General features: G+C 41.5%; 1 protein-coding gene across 4 annotated transcripts in view; it reads right to left on the bottom strand.

The window, feature by feature from the left end:
• Window positions 1–1,062: 1,062 nt before the first annotated feature.
• The window catches only part of LOC120785567 (A disintegrin and metalloproteinase with thrombospondin motifs 2-like), a 143,951-nt gene continuing 120,374 nt past the window's right edge, over window positions 1,063–24,639 (bottom strand). For 3 of the 4 annotated variants that reach the window (XM_040120387.1, XM_040120388.1, XM_040120385.1), the window contains 19 exons: window positions 20,721–20,804; window positions 18,874–19,030; window positions 17,485–17,590; window positions 17,057–17,200; window positions 16,197–16,329; window positions 14,149–14,262; window positions 13,902–14,047; window positions 13,419–13,594; window positions 11,110–11,243; window positions 10,905–11,028; window positions 10,278–10,358; window positions 10,003–10,166; window positions 9,720–9,876; window positions 9,463–9,598; window positions 9,058–9,265; window positions 8,515–8,644; window positions 7,921–8,007; window positions 4,863–4,928; window positions 1,063–4,574 (listed from right to left, as the gene is read on the bottom strand). In XM_040120387.1, the coding sequence (XP_039976321.1) occupies window positions 2,308–4,574; window positions 4,863–4,928; window positions 7,921–8,007; window positions 8,515–8,644; window positions 9,058–9,265; window positions 9,463–9,598; window positions 9,720–9,876; window positions 10,003–10,166; window positions 10,278–10,358; window positions 10,905–11,028; window positions 11,110–11,243; window positions 13,419–13,594; window positions 13,902–14,047; window positions 14,149–14,262; window positions 16,197–16,329; window positions 17,057–17,200; window positions 17,485–17,590; window positions 18,874–19,030; window positions 20,721–20,804 (4,614 nt within the window). In that variant the 3' untranslated portion in view covers window positions 1,063–2,307. The remainder of the gene's footprint in view (window positions 4,575–4,862; window positions 4,929–7,920; window positions 8,008–8,514; window positions 8,645–9,057; window positions 9,266–9,462; window positions 9,599–9,719; window positions 9,877–10,002; window positions 10,167–10,277; window positions 10,359–10,904; window positions 11,029–11,109; window positions 11,244–13,418; window positions 13,595–13,901; window positions 14,048–14,148; window positions 14,263–16,196; window positions 16,330–17,056; window positions 17,201–17,484; window positions 17,591–18,873; window positions 19,031–20,720; window positions 20,805–24,639) is intronic. The other variant, XM_040120386.1, reaches the window with a different exon arrangement.

Here is a 24,639-nt window from a genome sequence, read left to right as displayed (position 1 = left end):
TGCATATTTAAGGAATGCAAATTAAAATAGTTTTTTTTTTATGTCAGTAAGCCAAAGTTTGAATGGAGTGACTCGACATTTCTCATAAAATCAGTCTGAGTGTAACCAGATGCACAGTTAGATACTAAGCCTAATCTAATGAGTGCAGAGTGGTTTGGTATATTTCCCGTGCCACTGGTAATCCCATTAAAGGTGTTTACTCCTAATTTCTAGTCATAGCAATAAAGCTATTCTGTTTTCCCTCTTATTACAAGTAGTATTTAGCCGTGCAAATAGTTTGGGTTGTATTTGCAAAGGCCTTGGTTATCTGCCACCCCAATACAGCAGGTGAATGAAATCCTTTAGTGGTTAAAGTGATTAAAAAAAAAACTGTATCCAGACCTCACTGTTGGCAGTTTTCACTGTTGTTTTAACCTTCCATTGAAAAGAGTTCCCCATGGAAAAATTTAGGCAAGTCATTTACTGGTCTACATTTTGAGTCTCTACCAAAGTCAGATAATTGTAAAGTCGTGCTGACTCATGCGCTGGACCTGCTCCATCGAAAATGAAGAGACTGAGCTTATCATTATTATATATTAGTCTCAGTTTTAGCAGTCGGTGACTTTATAGTTTGGAAGTCACAGCCCAAACACAGCTGTGCCCTGACCCTGATATTCACATTCCATCAAGATAAAGAAAGGTGATAAAAAAGGCTGGTTTGAGTGAATACAGCGAACATGAATACATGTGCTATGTCTCCCCCTATGTGCCAGATATTTAATTACTCCCGAACTGTAAGTTAAATATAGATTAAAGGAAAGCTTGAAAGCATGCTATAGATAGTTTGAGGAGATTGTTGCTTAACTGGTACAAACCAGATTAGGAGCCATTATATCACTGAGTTAACCTAAAACTGAGGCAGCACTCAGGTTCACAGAAGCTGTGCCCCACATATCAGGACTGACTGAGTGACATAACAACCACTGGTTGTAGTCAAAGAGATAAATAAAGGAACATGATAGTTGTCGATGGAACATAATCACACAACACTGACAGTTTGCAAAATTCCACAGGCACTTAAACTTTAATAAATATTAAACATTAAGTTTTTTTCATATGTACAGATATCGTACAGAAAGATCCGTAGGTGCTTTTGCAGTTGCTGCAAGTTGGACATGTACCAATAATAAAACTTTTAGAAGAGAAAATATACTGGCCCTCAACACTTCTATGTGGATACAGTTAATACAAACAGGCTTATTAAATTTTTTTGTATTTTGTATTTTTTGTACATAAATGAATGAGTGAGCGACATTGCTTTTAGCAAAACTGACCAAAAAAAGCACCATACTTGACTGAACATTAAAAAAGAAAAACAAAAAATGCTATCAAAATATTTTTTTTCTCTTCAATAATTTTGTTTTTACAACTAGCTTAGTTAGATATCAAAACATATAAGCCAAATCCAGGAGGCACAAAGTATTTGGCAATGTCCCCCACCAGATATTCACACTGTATCTTAACTTCCTGAGAGATGAAAGACCCCCGTGCAGTCAGATAGACTGTTTGCTTTATAAAAGGCAACACAATCCAAGCAGTGTAAACTTTCACAATGCAATTAAACCAAAAGGAAACTTTGACTTTCTCATTGTTTGGCATTACCATATTGTTTTAGGCCTCCAAAAGCTCCAATTTGCTGTGTGTGTGTGTAAGGGATTCAGAGTAGTGGCCACTTAACAAGGAAACATTTTCATCTTGTGCTGCAGTTGTTGTTGTTAGGGATCTGAGAGGTATGCATATCTGTTTGGTGGAAATGAGCTGCAGTCCTGGGCAGTAATATAATATCAGACGGAGATTTGGAGTCTAAGTTGTACATTTTGTTGTTCCATAAGTGCCAGTATGGATAATACCATTTTACAAACTACATTACATCTTATCTACATCATGAAACTGTGGGTGGCTAAGAGGGCTTGGTTTTGTAAAGTGCTGGTCAAACTGGATGTACACTTTTCATCCGTTCTGTTTCTCATTTTTATGTTTACACAGGTGAGGCGATTTGCTGCAAATCTGCAACAGTCTGTACTCTAAATGGCTTTTCTTTATTCAAAGCAAAGCAACTGTTCAAACATTTGGCCATGATATTCTTTCTCTGCAGCAGTCCTGATTGTCATGATAGTTATATGACAGAGCTTGTTTTTTTTTTTGTGTTTTTTTTTTGTGGAAAAGTCTGATAGAAAACATCATGGCAGTTCACAGAGGGGTTTAAACACCACTTACCAAAGGTCTGTAAAGAGAATGTCCATCTCTATAAGAGAAATGAGGATTGGTCTATCGTGCAGCATGGCCTCGCTTCATCCTGAGGAGAAAGTTCCGCTTCTCCTCAAGAAGCTCCTGAATCCGTTTGTTCCTGGTTCGTTCTCGGAGGTTGACCCGACGCTTTGTTATCAAGTTGTTCTGAGAGATGTCGTCTATTCTGACGATCCTGTTGTATAAGACATCGATGGAGTTGTTCTCACTGTTCTCCTCGGCTCTTCCCTGAGGTCTTATAGTTGAGCCCGTGGTGGTTGTGATAGCTCGTTTTTCTGTTGTCGTAGTGATGGTGGTGGGAGGTGAGGCGGTGACGGGGTCTGAGGTTGTCGTTGGAACACTTACAGGGATGTACTCAGACAGGTCCAGCCAGGGTGAGGAGGCGAAATCTGTCTTATCCTCGCTATTGATGGTCGGGATCACCATGGTGAGGCCGTCGTCCAGCACCACGGTGTCACTGACCACACCCACTTTATCGTAGGACACTGTGATGTCATCACCACTGAGAACGGTCCCGCTGGTTACTGTGACATCACCATACGGCATGGTTCCACTGGGCATCGTGAAATCATCAAAATGAATGGTACCAGTGGGTGTAACGAGATCATCCAAAGTGCTCGGTGTTATTGCTCCATTGTCTGTGCTTTCATGGTACCACAGTGGAGTTCGATCTGTAGCTCCTGTGTTGTTATTGATAAATGTGACATTGACTCTTGACTCAGGAAAAGGTGATGGAGCATATACACTTGTACTAGGGGAAATAGTTGAAGAAAAATACTCTCTTGATGGTTCTGGGCTTGTATATGGAGAGGGAGCTGTGGTGTAATAAGACATTTCAAGTGTTTTCTTTTTTGGATTAGTCTTTTTACCCTTATTCTGATTAACCTTGGCCTGTGAATCTGCTGCATTTTTGGGCCCTAGTTTTGGGTTCTTTTTGTGGTTTGTCTTTGTTTGAGTTTGTTTTGTTGCTTTTGTCTTTGGCTGCATGTTCTTTTTGGGACGGGCCTTTGGTGAAACCTCCTTTTTGGGTGTGGGTTTGGGTTTTTTCTCAGGAGTAGGCTTCACTGGAGTAGTCTTTTTGGGAGTAGTATTAGCTGGAGTAGTCTTTTTGGGAGTAGTGCTTTCCGGTGTAGTCTTTTTGGGAGTTGTTTTTTCTGGAATAGTCTTTTTGGGAGTAGCGTTTGCTGGAGTAGTCTTTTTGAGAGTAGCCTTTGCTGGAGTAGTCTTTTTGGGAGCTACTTTTTCTGGAGTAGTCTTTTTGGGAGTAGTGCTTGCCGGTGTAGTCTTTTTGGGAGTAGTGCTTGCCGGTGTAGTCTTTTTGGGAGTAGTGTTTGCTGGAGTAGTCTTTTTGGGGGTAGTGCTTGCCGGTGTAGTCTTTTTGGGAGTAGTGTTTGCTGGAGAAGTCTTTTTGGGAGTAGTGTTTGCTGGAGTAGTCTTTTTGGGAGTAGTGTTTGCTGGAGTAGTCTTTTTGGGATTGCTGTTCACAGAAGTATTGTTTTTTCGATTCGCATTTGTGTTCTTTTTGGAGTGAATCTTTGGTGGAACATCATTTCTTGTAGTATTTTTCAGTGCAGTATTCCTTTTTGGATTGATCTTTGGTGGAATCACCTTTTTGGAGATTTTCTTTGGAGGAATATTATGTTTGGGATTGGATTTCTGTGGGGTGTCTGTTTTTGTGCTACATTCTGCTGGATTTGTGATTGTTGGACTGGTTGCTGCTGTAAGGTCTACTGTAGTTATCATACCAGATGTTGTTGGGCGATTTGTAATGCTCTGTAAATGTGGATTTGTACTCTCATCTATGTCTGGGACAGGCAGAGGCAATGGATAAGCTGTAATACTGGAAGAGGTGGTAATAACTGAGGTGGTCGCCGTGGAAAAGGTGGTAGGGAGGACAGGAGCACCGGTGGCAGCTGACAGATGACTTGTGATCACGTCTGTGGTGCTGAGTGAGGTTGGGATGGAATGAGGAACAGGAGTGGTGAAGGGAGGAGGATGAATAATGGTCCAGGGGCTGGTGGTAGAAGCCGAAATGGTGGTGATGACAGGTTTGGTGGGTTGAATGGTGGTGAAGCCAGAGCTGAGGGTGCTGGTGGATGGAGTAGCTGTAACACTGGGGCGGATAGAGGTGATGGGGGTGGATCTGGAGATGGAGTTGGGAAGAGGCTCTGTGATGGTGACATTGCTGCAGGACTTGCAGCATATGCGCTGGTAGTCCGGTAGAGAGCAGTAGCGCTTCAGCACCTCCATACGACAGAACACAGAGCGGTCTCCATGACAACGCTGGCCTGTGAAGGAGAGAACAGAAAGCTGAGACTGGGCACAGCCAGGGGTAGAGACTATGTAGAGGTGTGTGTGTGTGTGTGTGTGTGTGTCTGATTGATGGGATATGTCTGTGTGTAAAAGAATGTGCAACAATAAGAGAGTATTATCTAGCGGAAGTGTATGTGTTAGTTTACACATAAAGTACATATACCAATCAGCCACAACATTAAAACCAGTTACGGGTTTTAACATTTGTCAGAATCGGTGTAAATTTGCGTGCATGGGTGTGTGTGTGTGCGCTGGTTCCACACCGTGCAGAGTATAGTAGTAAAGCCAGATCATTAGCAGAAGATGCAGGGAGGAAGAGTAGAAAAAACCTAAACATCAAGAGCAGTCATGAGATTAGTCCAGAGCAACTGAAATGGAAAAAGAAGGGTCGCTAGTCTTGTGTTGTAAATATAACTGTCTTTAAGGTGTGAATTTTTCATCTGAAACGTTTGATGTCTAATTTTGACTACTTCTTGCTCATGCAGCTTTGTGTTGCCTTAGTTTCGGGTGCACATCATTCTTCAGTTAAATTTTCAAACTCTACAACTTGACTTGTACCCTTTTTGTGCCATGCCAGTAAAAATAACCGTGTTCTCCTGGCAATGTTTGACATCTTGATATTTTTCTCTGACAAATAATCTAGCTAGTGAACATTCCTAGTGAGAGAAAGATCACACTTTTTAAAACATTTTTATTGATACAACTTTGCTGTTGAGAATGACAGGAACTGAAACAATGAGATGTACGCCCCCCCTGCTCAATATATAGATATATTCTTTTCTTAAGAAAAATAATTCAACTGTATCGAAAGTTACAAGTTCACAGTCACTTTGGTAAAACACTTCATTACTTGGAAATCAACCAATCAATCTGTTAATCGATTGAAAAAAAACATGAAGTACATAAATGATATTTGCTGTTTAAATAAAATACATAATTTCCATGATGATGTAAAAACTGGAATGGCACATTAAGTGTCATATGAAACATTTACAAAACATTAATAAAATTTCCCTGATAAATCAAAGTGCATATAGACGCAGTGCACGTAGTCCATCTGAATGTTTCCTCAACGTTAGCCAAACGTTAGCCAGCCCCACGCAGCAGGCCAGTGAAGCCACAAAACAGTTACCCATAGTATAGAATATTATAGAAGAAGATAACAGTCATGAACATTATTAAATACAGTCAACACCAATGTTATATACAGTATCGCACTGCTAGGTCTGGCTTGGTCTCATACAGTCCAACTCCAGCAGAAGGAAACCTTGGATAGCTCGCTACATAGTCACAACAGAAATATGTGATCACAATACAATGACAAGTCTGAAGTGTTTTTTTTTTTTCTAGATGCCATATGTGTCGATACCCTAGGCCCTTTGTAAACCCTTCCCAGTAGTCGGACATTGGTCCAACGTCAACTCGGTAGGTATGATGGTTGGCGGGTGAGAGTTTGTTAAGTTGGTTTGAAGCTGCCTCTATTCCGAGTGAAACTTTGAATGAGTAAAGCCATCTCTTTCACAGATAAATGCCATTACATTCAATCCAAGATAAGGCATTGTTCATGTGGTTAATGTTCATCAAAATAAAATGAGATCATTGGACGCTCTCAAATCAAAGTTTATGAGGTATTTCTGTATCTGATTGCGATGTGTAAAAGCCCGAATGATGAAGCACCCTTACACACACACACACAACCACACACACACACACACACACACACACACACACACACACACACGCACACGCACACACACACACACACATACAAACACAATAACTCAAATGCACTGTCCCTAACTAGATGATTTCTCATTTACCCAACATTTCATTTACTCACTCATCTAAGCCTACACACAAGACACACATATATCCATCCGCATATACACACAGATGCACTAACTCGCTCACCCACACATACATATATGCACACACACAGGTGATGGATGCAAATGCGCATGACAAAATGTGATCCTATCCTTAAAGCAAACAAGAAGCGACAGTAAACCACTGATCCATCTGAGAGAATGGAGAGGCAACTAACTGACCAAGTCCTGCATAATATAGGTCTAACCCCTTCCCCCCAAAACACTTAACCTTTATTAAATATTCATCTGTATTCATGTAAAATCAATAAAAAAATACACATAACAGTCAAGGATCTAAGCGATCAATAGCAGTCCAAAGGTTTTAGGCAAATAAGCTACAGCTTATTCATGGTAAAACATTATTAATATTATTGTTACTCATATAGATTTAGATTTATAGGTATATATAAATACAAATATCTTTATAGATGTATTTGTTTAAAGTCTGCAAGCACAAATAAGCTGCATTTATTGAACTTTAGTATAACAGTCAAAGAGAGGATGGCTGATGGTGAGGTGAAATGGGAAGCAACCTCAAGCGGTCAGACTACCCTGTTTTTTTTGTTTTTTGTTTTCAATTAGCCTTTACTTCAAGTTCCCTCCCCCCCAAAATCAAAAGGTTTACTTATGTCACTTCCTGTCCCTGTGCTGAGTTCCTGTCAATCTGAGAATGGAACGTAGAATGAGACACCATTCTCATCCCCTAATGGAACCAGGATGTCAGATGAGCACTTTAGCAAAGATGTCCTCATTGTGACAAGATCACATTCACAATAAAGCTTTCATATTTTTTTATATCTTTTTTTCTATATAGATATTTATATACCTTTTCTGTTTATTTTCACACCTGTTTCTCCCCACAATGACAGTGCGCTACAAAAAGAAAAAAGCGCAGCTGCATCTCAGGAGTGGTAACCCATGACAACACGCAGCTAGCTCGCGCAAAACATGGCCGCCAAATGCAGAGGGGGTACCTCACACATGAACGGCTCTTCGACACGTCGCAGGAGGTGTCACTGAGAACCTGTTCGCTTTGCCACTTCGAATCCTTTTCACATCAAATTTTTTGTTGATCTTTTGAGTTTTCGACTGGCCAGCGGTTACAACACAATGCTCCACAAAGGAGAGAGAGAGAGATAGAGAGAGAGACAGAGCAAGAGAGAACCAACTAGCACACACAGGAGCCAGAGACCTCCCCCAAGTCAGAGCTGTCTCAGACACAGAGAGAGAGAGAGACAACATCCCCCCCCAAAAGAGAAGCGAAAGCTTTGCCGCTCGCTCACGGGCGTGGGCACAGGCACGGGGCGTTTGGGAGGGGTGGGTCAGGGGGCCAGTCGGGGCCAGCCCTGCACAGACAAGAGGACAGAGATGGGCAGGGCCCAGCAGAGGACAGACATGCAGCTGCGGCTGCCGCTGTGGAGGCCAGGTTGGGAACTATAGAGGGAGGTTTTACGTGAGGAGATCTTCGGGAAGTTGGGGTTGGGGCGAGACAGCCACTGGATCAGGATGTTGCCATTCTTGTTGAGGTCTGATGAGCCCTCTGCAGAGACAGGGGGGAGAGAGAGTGATGAGTACTTAAGGTGAGAAGGGAACTCTTTTAGTGGTTAATGTATTTTTTTGTCAGATCACCTATCCTTTCCTTTTTTGCTGATGTCAGGGTCTATTTGCTGTCTAGTTTAGCCCCCCCATATAGATTCAAGACTGGAAAAATCATCTTATTCCACACTGACAGTATTCCATACATTATACATTCTGTATCAATTTGTTTCAGCTCTTAATTTAAGCTCTATGATCTTTACATTGAGTGAAACCTTCAAATGCAAGACTTCATGTTTTTCATGACTCTGCCACTCTGTCAAATACTATTCTAGATATCCTAGATTTCTGTGCAGTGTAAAAGGTTTTAGACATATTATATACATAAGTATCAGCGATGTTTAAGAGGTTAAGACAGTTCTGTGCAATTAAATAGGTTTGAGTGTCTACTTCCTCATAGTACTTTTTGCCCTGGCAGACTATTTATGGGTGGAGGTTCCTCAGCACTCACTGGGACATGGATCCAAGCGACAGACTCTGATGGTGTCGGGTTTACTGTCCAGGCACAGGCCGATGGTGTTGTCCCTGGTGTGGCACAGAGCCTGCCTCTGCTGGGTCCCATTACCACATGTCACTGAGCACTGGAGATAAAGAATATTAACACAAACCAACACATTTTTAAAAATCACTCTGTAAATATGGATAAAAATTGTTTCAAGTTCACAAAATATAAATCAGTACAAAGGCTTGTAAAGCGCATCAACATCACAACTGTTATTTTAATCATTATGCTTGGTTGACTTTAAGTACTGACAGTCAAAATCATTTGATCTGTTTTTCAGAGGCTTGTCAAACCTGCCAAGAGTACGGTTCCGCGGAAGTCTTGTGATTTTTAAAATACTGAATGTCTAACAAAAATTCCACCTGTTGGGCTTCCATACAAAAATATCACTACAAGTATTTCCATGCAAAAACTCTCACTGCTCAAACATTATTTTCTAATTTTCAGTTTCATCTTTGACATGCCCTGTTGACCAATGTTCAGCCTGAGCACCTGAGACCACGGTCCGACTCTCCATTGGGTGGGACAGGGGTGTCGGTTGCAGGGTCTGCGGGCCTCGGGCCGGTCATCGTTGCAGTGTTTATTGTGGATGGAACGTGTGGTGTTGTCATCTGATGGCTGGACACAGCTGACTGAGCGTATTTGCATGCCCGTCTTTCCACATGGTTTGCTGCAGTTCTGCCACTCCCCTGTCACCCATCTGGAGAACACCACGGTAAAGAAAGAGGCAAGAGTTCTGAGGGCATTCAAAATGTCAAAATGCTGAGGTAAACAACATCAGAGGAGGAAAAAAGGGCTGACTGAATGCAGAAAAAACCTAAAGTTTTCTGTATCGATGCGTAGTCAGATTCCCACTTATATATTTTTACAGTTGGTGGCATATAATAAAATACATACATGGGTGGAGGGCAGGGCTTCTGGTTGCAGTCTCTGGTGTCTCCTTTAGGTTTCATGTTGGACTTGTTACAGAAGCTCTTGTGGACCATCTTACTGTCAACTTTTCTTCTGCAGCCGTATCGCAGATACTGCTTCCCTACAGCATCAGGGGATAGAAAATTTAACACAGAAACATAACGACTGGTATGCAAAATGCACACAGGTGATCTCAGAGACACAGCAGTTTCACAACAAGTATTTCTCTTGCTCTACTGTACCTCCACCACAGGGCTTGGAGCAGTAGGACCATCTCTTTGGGGCCCACTCGTAGGCACTGTCTTCTACCAGCATGTTGTTCTGAATGGCAGAGTCACTGTCCATGTTCATCATGTACTTATAAGACAAATTCACATCCTCATCTCCATGTAATTTCATCTACAAACAGAAAGAGCATCATAGAAGGAGTCAGAGACCTTAATGAAAACTATTGATAACTGATATGTTTTGAATGTAGTTTTGTGTTTGTGTTAAACCAAATTCATCACTATATCATTTATTTACCATGATAAGAATTCCATGTCTGAGAGGGCCAGTTGTCTGAAGGGTCTCCTTGTCATTTTCGTTCTCATATTCCCACTCCACGCCCTTTTCTATGACTGAGTGGGACTCTGGGTATTCATTTTCCCCATTCAAGAAAAACAGTCCTGATGCCACGTTCTTCACAGCTGTAGATGTATAGTTGATACATATTCATTAATTACACGTGTATAACACACAAATACAAGGATATAGATATACAAACATGTAAAGGAAAAACAGTGTAGAGTTTCAGATACCTAAAGTATGTGATGTGGCTTTCAACTCTTGGATCAGTAGATGTCTCGCTCCTCTGGGGATTTCAAGAACTTTGAGGAAACCTGAAATAAAACACACATCTGGTTTGGGACTCCAACATCATCAAGAGCTCATTTTACAGTTTCCTGACAAAAAGCCTCAGCTAATCTGTGAGAGAGCTCTTACTCATTTCAACCACGCATTCCTGCTCACTAGTTAAAATCCCTCCAGTCTTGACTATTTTCATCCAAAATAAACATTTGATTCTTGGAATTTTGGTGTTATAATGTAGGTCTGTCCCAATGTCAAGAGTTAGATAATGTACTTAGAAACATTAGCTCATACAATGAGGTTTGATGTAACTTCTTGGCAACGCTCGACTCACATGGAAACATGTTAAGTCAAATCTCACTGAGGTTTGGACAGTGTTACAAATCTTCCTCTAGGGGGCGATGTTTAGCTAAATAAATAAATAGAGAGGAAAAGGGTCCAGCTTTTAAACAACGGACACTGGCCAACTATTTATCCTGTACTTAATAGCACAATAGACAGCTGCTACACTGATGGAACCAAGTCAAGCTCGTCCTAGACATAGATAAGGGTTATTGTGACTGTTGGAGTGTGTTTACCTTGTTTCTTGGCAGTGCGTGTGATGGTGTCTTTGAAGGTTTTGCAGCTGGAGTTGTCACCTCCACACACGCCACACTTGTCCTCCTGCTTTGAGGAGCCGACCACACGGTCACAGCCCACTTTCTGTTCATGAGGACATGGACAGATTAACACATGTACATTTAAACAAATGTCACACACACACACATACGTAACTTCACTCACCTCACACTCTCCACGCACACACACACTGTGCGGGTCCTTGTATGAGCAGCGTGTGCCGTCCAGGACCATTCTTTGCATGAAGACCACATCTCGTGTCTCCTTGGATTGGCAATGCAGGTGGCAGCGTTTGTTAGCTTGGAGACAAACACAAATACACATTAAAAATGACCCAATTATTGAAATGATTTCCAGAATGGTCCATTGGCGAACTATTCTGATGATTTCATCATTAGAACTAACGTGATTATTTTTTATGTTCTGAACAAGCTTTCCATGAGTCAGCGTGATGCTGTGTCTCATTGTGTCTGTCTGTGTGACTCATACTACAACTACATCAGCCTCTCATGAGAAACCTGGCAGTTCATCCCAGTGAGAATGAACACTCCTACTTCATCACGTATATTACAGATGGACATAATCAAGAGACCTTGTCTTATGATGCTTTGACACTAATAAACAGGCCCCCTGTTTATTAGTGCGACCGAAGGTTTATAATATTTGGAAAAAACACATGTCAGGTTGAACTGAGAATGCACAGAAACAATACATGAAATTCCATCTCTGAATGAAGCCTCATATACAGTGTGCGAAATAAGCTATGGTAATTGAGGGGGCCAGTGCTGTGCGCATACCTTAAAGATCCATCGTGTGAATTTGAAAAATCCAAAATCCAGAATTATCTTCTGAAGTGAGAGTTTACTCTGTTATAGATTGTAATAAAGACTTTTACTTTACTGACTGGTTTATTATATGTTTTTTATACGATAAAGACTTAAATGCGGCATTTAAAATATTTGGAGTGGAGTAGCAGAGCTGCAGAGGTTAAATTAGTTAGTCTGTATTTATAATTTGCACACTGCAGGTGTAGCACCTGCAAGATACGTATAATGTACATTAGCTATCTTTTCTCTGTCAGTCGCATTTTCTGTGCTGCTCCTCACCTTTTAACATTTCAACATGCAAATACATGTACAGTTTTGATAAATAGACAATAATTTGCTCAATTTTTAAGACCCTGTGAAAAAGGTTTCCTGGAGGTCCAAGGTGTTAATTAAAGAGTCAGAGACCCCACCCCCCATATTTTGCACACCCCTCTATGAGGGGTTCTGGGAGACATCTGATCTCATCTTTGTGAGAACACTGAAAACAGGAGACAGTTTTGGGCTTTAGTTCTAAAGTGATAGACCTAAGGGCCAGATGAAACCCTCTAACCAGGTGGTTGAACAGCCGCACAAACAGGCTTACGTTTGATGTTTCTTCGCTCAAGAGTATTTTTATTTTCATTTTCTTGGGAATAGACCCAAAAAGAGACAAAAAACCAACAGCGTGTCAAACGCCTCTAAACAAATACTGCAATTTCACACTCGGAGCAGACACTCTTTTTTCTCTCCTCACACTATCTGAAACTCAGGAGATGACAGACCATGAATGGAATTCAATTTCACCTCCCTGTTCACTTTTTTCTCTCTCACAACACACAGACACGCACATCTGTGCTCGCGCGCTCACACACGCACGAAAAAGTAATTTGAGACTGAGAAAATCTTGCTGAAAAATATGGCATTTGGAAATGATAAGAACAGAGAAAAACTATTTAGCAAGGCGCCTCTTAGCCAAGTGTGTGTTGTTTGACCTCCGATTAGATATGGAGACAGCTCAGCACTTTTCTCTAGGGCTGCCCTTTAGTTGGATGATAATTTAATACATATCAGGAAGGCAGTGACACCTCCACTTAGAGACAGGGTAGGTCTGACAACCACACACACACCCACACACACATCCTCACACTTCTCAATAATGTAAAAAGGTTTTTTTGGATATTAAGCGGAGAACTTTAGGATGGGATCCCATTGGGAATCTGATCTGATTGTCAACTGATAGCAGCTACATGGATGGAGAAAAAGGTGGAGGAAGAGGGGGCTAGTGAGGTTCAAATTACATAAGCAAATCCATGAGGAAAGAGAAGACACCAAGTTCAAAGATTGTTTTTAAAGAGATTTTCAAAGACATGGTGTGTTTTTATGGGAGGGCGTAGACGCACCTCAAAGCTGTATTCAGACTCAGCAGGACAGCCAGATGTGAATAGCCATAACAGAAAACAAGCTATATATAAAACCGTCTAAAACCCAACCGCATTCAAGAAGTATGTGTTTGTTTCCTCTTTTTGGCTTTCATTCCTACAACTTCCAAAGTGTATCATCACTTAGGGTTTGCCATTCCCAGGTTGGTGTGTTTATTCTGACAGCCTCTTTCTGTGTCCATCTCTCCACCAAACCTCTCCCCTTTTCCATCTCTGGGTGAATACTCACAGTCTGGGTGTTCATAAGGCAGCCAGTGGTGCTTGTTGCTGTGGAGTTCAAAGCGAGGGTCCCAAGCGTGGCATTGCTCCTCTCGTGTGTCACTGTAGATGTCCTCGCATTCGTTGGTGTTGCACATCTGGAACTGGTAAGTCGCCCCCACGCAAGTACGGCCCCCGTTGGCTGGTCTGAGAAGGTGGCAGGAGAGGCGACACGTGAATATTTTTATCCGTCTAAATGTGTATTATGTTTTACTTCTATGATTCAATGGCTTGTATTTGAAGAAATTATACATTTAACATTGTAACACAATTGATCATGATCTATGTTAATGAAGGAAAGTGCCTCTCTGTAATTGTCAGTATCAAAATTCAAATGGCAAAGGTTGACAATCAAAAATTAATATCGAGCAGGTACAGCTCACATGCTGAATTCCGCGTGATTAAGCACAGAATGAAAACTTGCTTTTTCACTTTTTCAAACACAGTTTCCTACCTTGGATTGTCACAGTCACGTGTGCGAAACTGTACTCCTCCACCACAGGTGCGGGAGCACTGGCCAAACTCACTCCACGAACCCCAGTTTCCATCTTGCTTTATGATGTCAGGGGTCAACCAAATGCAGTGACCTTTAAAGCAATGCTGCAAGAGGCCAGGAACAAGAGATAGTTGTGATTTCATGAGGCCATCAAATGATTTTTCTTGTACATAATGTATGTTAAAGCACAGGAGTGTATAAATACCTTCCCATTCCCACACATGGTGCCATCAATGGGCGGTCCTTTCTTGGTCTTGCAGAAGAAGGGATTGTCTGGGTGGCTACACCACAGCTGCTTACATGGGTCAAATGTACGATACTGTGGGGCACAAAGAGAGACTCCTTACAATCAAAGCCCTAACATACAGTAGACACACTGGGTAACAGACTGACCTTCAGTAATACAAATCAACCATCATGAGATAGCTAAAATGAGACTAAACACCGAAAATAGGAAATAAAAGAGAGATGAGAAGAGAGATATCACAACAACAATAACCACAACAGTCTTATACCCAACAACAACAACAAAGACCCTTTACGATGTCACTGCACTGTACACTACACTCCACTGAGAAACACACAGCCATTCATGCAAACTAAACCAAAGGATGAAAGAGAGAGACAAGACTCTCAGAATGAGACAGCCGTGGTTTAATTAGGTCACAAGGGAGGTTAGAGGGCAAAAGGTTGAAAGGCCAAAAGGTGAGGTCTCAGTGACCTCTAAAATGCCCCTAGAGACAGATCAAGGACCAATTCTCCTCCTTGTCTGATATGAACCATTGATGAGGATACCACCAAAGTAACCGGCAGTGTCTGAGGGGCCATGCCCCCCTCCTTCCTTTTCACAGATTTCCCTACCCACCATAACCCCAGGGGATCTTTGCAGGTCAGAGGGCGAATCACAATCAGTGGCTAGACTGTGGTAGGTAATCACCAATGACATCAGACTGGAGGATCCTAAAAGCTAAGGTTAAACATGGAAAAACAGCCTCTGTTCTGGCTCAGCCCTTCCCTCTTGGATGGGAAAGACATCTTTCCAACCTTTTCCACTCGTTTATAGTCACGAGTGTGCCAACATAATGAGGCTCTTCCTGCCAGCGCTGCAGTGATTTAACACAGATTTGCAGGAAAAGAATCGGGGTATGGCACAGTTCAACTGTTGAACTGCACCACAGCCACTGAACCAGTGAACCAGTAGAGTCACAGTATTCTAAGGGATTTTAAAGCCACTTTCTCTCGAAATGTGAGCATTTTAGAATCCTGCAGACTAACATCCAAAATATGACGATGGGTAGAACAGAGAAACAAAGTACAGTAAAAAAGAAAAGTAAGGAGCAACATTACAAACAAGTAAAACTTCAGAGGACAAATAGAAAAAGAAAATCTGAGAAAACAAATGACGGGCCACATGTCTTCCGGGAGGTGGGGTTACCTTACCTGCGTTCCTGACTGGCCCGCCTTTTGTAGCTGAGGGGAATGGGTTTGACAAGAGAATAGAGGGTAATCTAGCAATGTGTGCAAAGCCCCTGAAAAAGCCCCTTGTCAATCAAGCAACAGCTTCCCAACAGCGTGCCACAGTGGCTTCACAGTCATAAAGCAGGTGAAGGTGACAGGGGGAAGGTAAGAGGCCTGGCAAAATGCTGCAGCTGGTTGAAGCTTGTCTACTGTGTTACGTTTTGTGTTTACAAAAACACTGTTTGTGACGGGTTCATGTAAAGGCACTGTGGTATTAAGGTAGGTGTAGTGTTAAAATAAATATTATTTATTATAATTAACATTAATAACTGAAAAAAAAGAAATAGCTATCAAAACCAATTACCTGCTTTTAAGCAAGATGTCAATCCCACCAGTGGCCGGGAGAGGAAAGCAGAAGACATCAGAAGAATGTGAATAGCTGTGTATGTGTGACTCTCATTTCATTACAGTGTAGATCAGAGATAGATGCCAGTGCTGGGTTCAGTTCACTATAGGAACATTTTAGAGCTCAAATGTATGTAATGTATCTATCGTAAAAATTTCAACTCAGAATGACGCACTTTCAAAGGAACATCAGCTTGAACTGATTGTGTTCAAAGTGGGTCTACCGCAACTCTGAAACACTGCATCATCTCAGTAGATAAAATGATGCTAAGCTTCAAAAAGTTGGTAGCAACTCTTGTAGAAGTTGCCTTCAGTATGTCCCTCACAATATTAGAGTAGGTTGTAAGTGTTAGTATAACATTGCTATGCTTGACTATGGGAATCGCTTACCGCGGTGCACATCGTGTAGCCCACACCGAAGTCAAAGCGACACTGTTCATTCATGGAGTAGTGCAAACCAGGAAGCTGAGGCAGAGAGGGCCAGTTGTGGTCAAAGGGGTCATCACGGAGACAATCATAGGAACTGTAAGAGCAGTAGAAAAAAATGTGATGAAATTTTACTTTCCTCATTTATTTTCTTCTATTTACTCAAGTCATTGTTCATAAAATTAGTGCTGCAACTAACGATACATTTATTGGTGATAAATTTAATCGAATCTAATCTAAAAGTATTTCTTCAATCATTTAGTCTATAGAATGTCATAAAATAGTGATCATCAATAGTGATGGCCATCGCAAGGCAACATCTTCAAAGTGGTTGTTTTGTCTAACCAAAAGCACAAAACTGATATTTTACTTATTATTATAGAATGCTAAGAAAACACGCACATATTGAAGTTTGAATATGAGCTTGTTTTGTACTGAAACCAGTAAATATATTGGAATTTTTGCTTAGAAATGACATAAACAATTAAACAAAACAGTTGCTGATTTATTTTCTGTCAATCAACTAATCTTTTAATCAATCATTTTAGCTCTATTGACACTTAATTTAATTTAAAGCCTAAAGTTATTGAAGTGTTTTACATGAAACATTTACATGTTTTACAAAACAACCATCATACTATTTTGACAGTAAGACTTGTTTATTTTATAATATTCTAACTTTCAGGATAATACCTAATCTGATCCAATCTTAAAATATACTGTAATCAAATCCTGATATAAGTGTGTTTATGTGTGTGTGTGTGTGTGTGTGTGTGTGTGTGTGTGTGTGTGTGTGTGTGTGTGTGTGTGTGTGTGTGTCTCACTGAAGGTAGCGTCCCAGCTCTTGCATGCTACATCTGGACCAGTGAAAGCGGTGGAAGGCAGCTTGCACCAGCGGTGCCATGATGCTACCCATGTGCACCTCATCTCCACAGCGGTTCCCCTGGCCATCGTGCTCCATCCCCAGCCTACCCAGAGAGAGAGAGAGAGAGAGAGAGAGAGAGAGAGAGAACAGGAGAGAAGTGAAGGAGAAAGAGATGAACCAGTGGAGACGGATTGGGAACATGTGGGAGTAGAAGAAGAAGAAGGAACAAAGGAGGGAGGCAGTGCAGGTTTCTCATCAGATATTGGCTGAGGTGACCAGCAGACCAAAACTGTAATAAATCAATACAGTCCTTTAAGTGACTGCTTTGTTGTCTTTTGCTGTACCATGCAGGCAAGCTTGAAGAGATCATAATTGCAGTGCACTTACACGTGTCCGGTCTCATGTGCCACCACAAAAGCAGACGAGAAACCGTCCTCGTGGTTCAAAGTGCAGCTCCTCACCGGATGGCACATGCCCGTCACTGGGGCGTAACCTAGACAACCAGGAGGAGAGACACACTCTTCAAAATCTGAGGACTTTTTCTTAACTTGTAATGAAACCTTTAGGGAGTGCAAAAACCTTTGCAATGTTCAATGTCAAATTAAATGTGAACAAATCTAACAAACTTATATGACAGCATGATTGAAAGGGAACAGAGAAAGGAAAAATCTTTCTAATTATTTGCCCCTTTTCAAAATGATGACATTTTGACATAAATATTATGTTCATATTGTCTGATTACTCGATCTGTATGTATTTTCTTAAACTCAGTAATACTTGAACAATTTTTAGTTTTAAGTCATTTCCCAGGGAATTCCTCAGTTTTACTCTAATAAGCAAGTGCATATGTCAGTCAAAAGACACCAATGATCAGTGAGATGAAACAATACTTATTGTACACCTCACTCTAAATCTGAGAACATCTACTAGCAAAACCATCAGGGGGGCAATTCCCAGCTGACATTGGGCGAGAGGCGGGGTAAACCCTGTACAGGTCGCCAGTCTATCGTAGGGCTAACATATAGAGACAAACAACCAGTCATGGTCACATTCACACCTATAGGCAATTTAAAGTCGCAAATTAACCTGCATGTCTGTGGCAGGAAGCTGGAGAAACCCACGCAGGCACGGGGAGAACATGCAAACCTCACACACAAAGGCCCCGGCTGAACCCGAGTTCGAACCAAGAACCTTCTTGCCGTGACAGTGCCAAGCACTGCACCACTGCGCCCCCCCTTATCTATCTAGATAAATGCATATATATATGAATAGGTTGCATACAAACACACAGGAGTTGGTCACACACACATAAGGACAAATGCGTGTGCGTGTTTGTGTGTCTAATCCTAACTCTAAACCATCGCCTTCTGCCCCTCACATATGCCAATCTCCAACTCCCTGTGTGCTTGTCTGTCCCATACTGCCTTTAATTGTGGAGCTGTGGCTGGCCCTGCACTGTCTATTGATTTTCTGCTGCTGAAGGCTGAGCCCAAGGGCAGCTGAAGGGCTCCTGGATAGCTAGGCCACTGCCTTTAGAGGCCTCTCCCCTGGGCCTGCCTGTTAAGTCTGCACTCTGCTGCACAGAAAACCACCAACCAACGAACCCACTTGGTCCTATGCAGCTCAATAAGGCAAAGGAAGAAAGAAAAGAGTTTTCTGTGTGTACTCATGAGTTTTAGGTCCTCAAGAGGTTTGCTATGCAGGTTGAATGTATGTACTATATGCTCAGTGGAAGGGGTTATGAAGGCTTTAAATTTTGTACATGTACTTTATTACCCTGCATGCCCGTGGGGCCAAATTCCTGTCGTGTGAGGAAGATGGCGTGGTCATGATACTCAGCGTCCCCTGTGTCCTGCTTCTGCTGGAGGAAGGCCCAGCGACATACATTCTCCAGACTCTGAGATGGGTTCCCCAGTTCAATCAGACTCATGGACTGTAAAGAAAGAGACACACACACACACACACACACACACACACACACAGGGACAAAAAGAAGAGGGTGTAAAGATTATACAAAAACAGGGAACTATAAATGCTTCTTGTTTCAGTTCTGGTACAACAAAATTTTATTCAACCCTGTAGAGGGCAGTGTCACTATGTTATATATAGTCAGCACATCTTGCGAATTGCTGAGTCGTACAACACACTTATACACAGAGCTTTGCACTAATAGCCAAAAACATGTCAATTTACAGAATATTTCCTTATGATTAAATGCATAACACTGACATCCACACAAACACCCAGATGCCAGCAATTACATCCATTCACCTTCACCTCTCATGCTCCACCTCATTATAATCTCCACTCTCCTCCCTTCCCCTCCCTTTGCCACATTCTGCTGTACAAGTCTTTCAATCTCTCTCTTCCACTGCTTCCTTTTTGCCTCGCTTTCTACATTCCCCGCTGTTTTGACACATGCACAATGCACAGCTGAATCAGACAGCAAAGAGTGTGTGTAGTGTGAGTGCGCTGCAGCAAAGACATATGGCCTGCCTCGCACACATGATGGATTGTGAAGTCTGCACTCTGCACAAACACCCCTTAGACAGATTGCACTGTACACGTGTACATGTTCATGAGGTGCTTGAGTGTGTGTTACAGTGTATTTTTATGATTTTTTAAAATGTGTCTGTAATGGTGTGTATCGTGTGTACATGTTATTTTGGAGTGTGTGTGTGTGTCAAGTGTGGATGTGTGGGTGCGCCTGCATTCAGGGTCACACAGCCAATCTGCAGGCTGTCTTGGTGCAGCTCTGTTGCCACGGTAATTGGGGATGATGGACAGCCGGAGCTTTGGCTGAAGCTGCATAGGGGCTGGCCCTGAATGACCAATGTAGGGGTGTAGGGGTGTGTGTTGGTGTGTGTGTGTGCGTGTGTGATTGTGAGTGTGTGCGTGTGTGTGTGTGTTTGCGCGTGCGTGTGTGCGCGTGTGTGAGTGTGTTTCCGGGCTCCACTGGGACTGTAAACATGTAGAGAGGAGAGGAAGAGATAAGGCTACAGCAACAGAAGTGTATCACAGAGCACCTATCCAGCAATAAAATCATTTGTATCATCCTGTGGGGTAATCCCTGCCCTCCTCCATTCCTTCCGTCTCCAGCTTTATCTCTCTTTTTGCCTCTCTCCCACTCTCTCTCTCTTCCTCTCTTCAGCACAGACAGGCAGATAGAGTTACAGTCAAGAAGAAAACGATATAACCCCCATCGTCCGGTCTCTCTGTTTATGAATGAGGGAGGGCTATCATTGATTGTTTATCTTTGCCTGGACTTCCCATGATTCTGTGCTGCAACCTACTGGGAGGAAAGCTGATTGCATAACGGGCAGAGTTTCTGTGTGCTTTGGTGCTGAACTGTGAAGGCGTGCGACTTGAAAACACTCCCCTGGGACGCTGCATGCTTTTAGTTCCTCTTTTGCTCAGTCCACTGGAATAACAGGCTCCGAGCATCAGTGCGTGCTGATGAGTGTGCGCTTGTGTCTGTGTGTTTGTTTATGAGTGTGTGTATGACTTGGTTGTGTGTAACTTACTGTAGGTACCTAAAGTTATTATAGCAAAATCCTAGTATCAAAGATGGTGCTGAAGCTCGCTCTACTTTTCAATAGAACTTGGGTCTTGTGAGGTCTTACCTTGCCGTAGCCCAGCATGATAATCCGCACCAGCACCACATTGATCTTTGCTCCCAAAGACTGGTCATGGTAGATCTCATTCACCTGGAGTCATATAGAAAGAAACACAAAGATCAGTTGCAGTAAAAAAAAAAAAAAAAAAAAAAAAATCTACTATTGAAATGGATTGTAAATTGTAATTAATGGTTTTATTAATAGTTAATATATGATCATGCTTTATAGATCAGTTCTAAGCCATTAATAAGGCCAAGGTTTGCGCTCCAAGGTTGTGATGATGGTGATCCATTAATTAGTGTTCTCTCACTTTCTAATAAGCTACCAGGTATGCACTTATTAATGTAAGTAAGTCATAAATAAAGGGGTTTTACAATAATCCATCAAATCTGCAGTTGTTAAAGTTATTACAATGTCAAAGGAATAATAGTCATTGTGGAAAATACGCTAATTTGCTTTCTTGCTGAGAAGATCAATTCCACACTCATATATGTCACGTAAATATGAAACTGTGGCCAGCAACTGGTTAGCTTAGGGTAGCAACATTGACTGACAACACAGGGGGAAAAACTAGCCAGGCTCTGTCCAAAGATAACAAAAGTTTCTCAGGGAGTCTTGTGCGAGACTATTTCTTGGGCAGGCGCAGTGACTTCCCAGAGTCACTGTGCTAAAAGTAAGCTAGCCACCTGCTGGCTGCAGCTTCATCAGACAGACAGACAGACAGACAGACAGAGAGGTAAATTGGCGTGGGAGTTGAGGCCTGCTGTCCTCAGTGGCTGTGTGCGGTGCCTAATGAGGCAAAGGGATGTAAAAACAGACAGCCATAACGGGATGGCTGATGGAAATGCTGCGGAGAAAGAGACACATACTGTACACACACACACACACACACACACACACACACACACACACACACACACACACACACACACACACACACACGTACAGAGATGAGGAACAAAATTGCAGACACCTCTAGTGAGAGAAAGGTATGAGAGAGAGTTGAGGAATGCTATGAATAGAGGCAGAGAGGCAGAGGGGAAGAGACAAGAAGCAGAGAGGAGAGACAGATCACAGAGGCAAAGCGCAAAAAAAGAAAGAGCTTGGAAAGCAGTGGAAACGATGCATTCTTAGGAAACAAATGCAGCACAGTGCGACGGGGGAGGGTTTGGAGTAACTTCATACTCTTTTCCATATGTGGTGTAAAGTTGAAAATTCCAGCATCCTATTAGGAACAACTGAGTGATCCGTCAAGTAAAAATCCTAATTTGTTAACTGCAAACCATCTGGAATAAATTAATTTGATTACATCAACATATAAACACTGCTGCACTGTAAAGGCTTAACAGCTTTACATCATGTTAAAAAACCGCAAAATATTGTCATGTTTGATTTTCAGGATTCCATGGCCTTTGTGTTATTAGTAACATCTGACTGGTAAATAATCAGATATACTAATTGACCTCCTGAAATCTTAAGTTTACAGTTGCCAGTTAACTTGCTAATGTGGCCACATATCACTAAAATAACATAAGCAGTTTCAGTGGAAGTGGCATTTTATGTAAGGAAAGTCACATCTTGTCCATGGTTTTCCGAACTGGAACACTAGAAATAATGGAGACTGGGAAACTAACTGGGAATTTTTGACCTTCAGCTGTGAAAGAAACAGAGTATTATGTGAGGAGAAGGAGAGAGTAATACTTAAAGTTGTTATCATAAGTAAGCCAGCGCAACTGCATTAAAAGAGTTTTGGTATTGCTATTGCAAGAGACATAAAATAAATAAATGAGGTCAAGATCCAAAAGCACCGGATCCTACACTTTTTAATATGTCTTTTGTTAAACCCGTTCTGCCTGGGCAACGGCCACATTTCAAAGTGTCCAGTCAGGTTTTCTGTTAAAAGTTAGTTGTCTCGAAGCCAAAATCGAGATTTCTTGAGTGACGCTTCTTGAGTAATTTTCAATAACCTGACCAAACTCCTCAAGAGCTTTCAAAAAAGTTCTGCAGCACAATTAATTGTAATGGTATAATTCAGATAGGTCTACTTCAAACTGAAACATATTCCTGATGCGCTATTTTATATTCCTGAGGGCCTTTTTTTCTATATTATACAAATTGATACTCTCTCTAGTGGAAGAGGTATTCAGGTAGTTTACTCAAGTAAAAAGGAATAGCAAAAGTGAAAGTAAAGTAAAATACTAAATTACAAGTAAAAGTCCTACATTAATAAGTTATTTAGGCATAAACTATAGAGGTATTATCAGCAAAATGTACTTAAAATATCTAATGTAAAGTACTCATTATGCAGAAAACTGTCTTCTCAACACACATTTTACTGTTGTAGTCTGTCGTATAGTATTGTGTTGTTGTAATACTGCATAATATTTTATATATTCTATATTTTGTATATTTTAATCCTAATCTGCAAAGTAACTAGTAATATTGGTGTCAGATGAATGTAGTAGTAAAATGTACAATACTTTCCTCTGAAATATCATAGAATTGAAATATAATGTAGCGTAAATGGGGAAAAACCCAAGAAAGAGTACAAATGACTCAACACTGTAATTAAATCTAGTTATTTATTTTCAAACACTGAACACAATACATAAAATGTCTAGGGGCAGCAAACTATGATGATAAAATGTATTCTTGGAATGAGCAACTTTAATAATAATATCAAATAATAACTGATGATTGGCTTCAGTTCCTGAGATGATGGGTGGAGGAGCTGACGGTAAGAGTTTTAGAGTGTGGGACACAGGACAAGACAGGGAAAAGTGTTCCTTCAGCGACCTTCAGTTCCACGTTTTGGATGCTCCTTTCACACATTAAAAAAGACACAGAGTTGCTAGGCAACCACCAAACAAAGACAGAGGGTTCTGTTGTCTTCTCAGTTTAACCCTGTCTGAGATTGTGTGTGTGTGTGTGTGTGTGTGTGTGTGTGTGTTTGTGTGTGAGAGAGAGTGTGTGAGAGAGTGTGTGAGAGAGAGTGTTTGCAGTTTTCATTTTGCCTGTCTTCCAGGTGACCCTGACCCCACAAGTTCCACTCTATTGACACATACACACGCGCACACGCACGCACATAGGCAGAGTAGAGTCCTTTTAGTCCCAGCTTTAGCTTTATGTGTCTTCATGCACTTTAGCACATACAGTTCCATACAGTTCGACACTTCACAAACAGATGCTGTACACTAGTAGACAGATATGCCACAGCATTCATAATTCCAAACACACCCATATATTCAGTGAGATGTGCTTACCCATGCCTGCACACATAAACACCTAACGCACACACAGTGTCTTGTTAACAACTGTAGAGGCATGTCTCTCATTAACGCTGCTGGCTTTGCTCTGACGTTCTGAAGGGTGACGCCAGGTGTCATTACTTACCCGGGCGACAGGTATCCAAATTAGCTTAGAATTGTCCAGCTGTGTGTGTGTGTGTGTGTGTGTGTGTGTGTGTGTGTGTGTGTGTGTGTGTGTGTGTGTGTGTGCATCAGTCTGTACGTGTAGTAAGTAATGCAGGCCTAGAGGTCAGCAAGGCACAAAATCATTACTATGAGATAAATAATGCAGACAGGGCCTGCCACTTAACTCTGCAAGAAGGAAGACAAAATTAAGTAGAAAGGCAGAAGAAAAGTGTCAAAGTGGGGAGCGAGTGATATTAAAGGCATCATCAGTAACTGTTTAGTCATTTAAATTATAGGTATAATTCAAATGTTTGATTTTAAACAATGAGGATGTAGTTTATCTGTATGATAATTGGAAAATATTAGCCTACTTTACTCCTGTTTTGTTTGTCCATAAACAACCTTTACATGAGTTTTGTTTGAGTTTTGTTCTTCTACAAACAAAACTCATGTAAATAAACGTTTAGTGACATCCGAAAAGATTTATAACTTAAATTCTGCTGTTTTTGTTC

This window comes from Xiphias gladius, chromosome 23 (genome assembly GCF_016859285.1).
Source record: "Xiphias gladius isolate SHS-SW01 ecotype Sanya breed wild chromosome 23, ASM1685928v1, whole genome shotgun sequence".
Taxonomy (NCBI): domain Eukaryota; kingdom Metazoa; phylum Chordata; class Actinopteri; order Istiophoriformes; family Xiphiidae; genus Xiphias; species Xiphias gladius.
The sequence above is the reverse complement of the archived record's forward strand: the minus strand, read 5'-3'. Positions and strand labels throughout refer to the sequence as shown.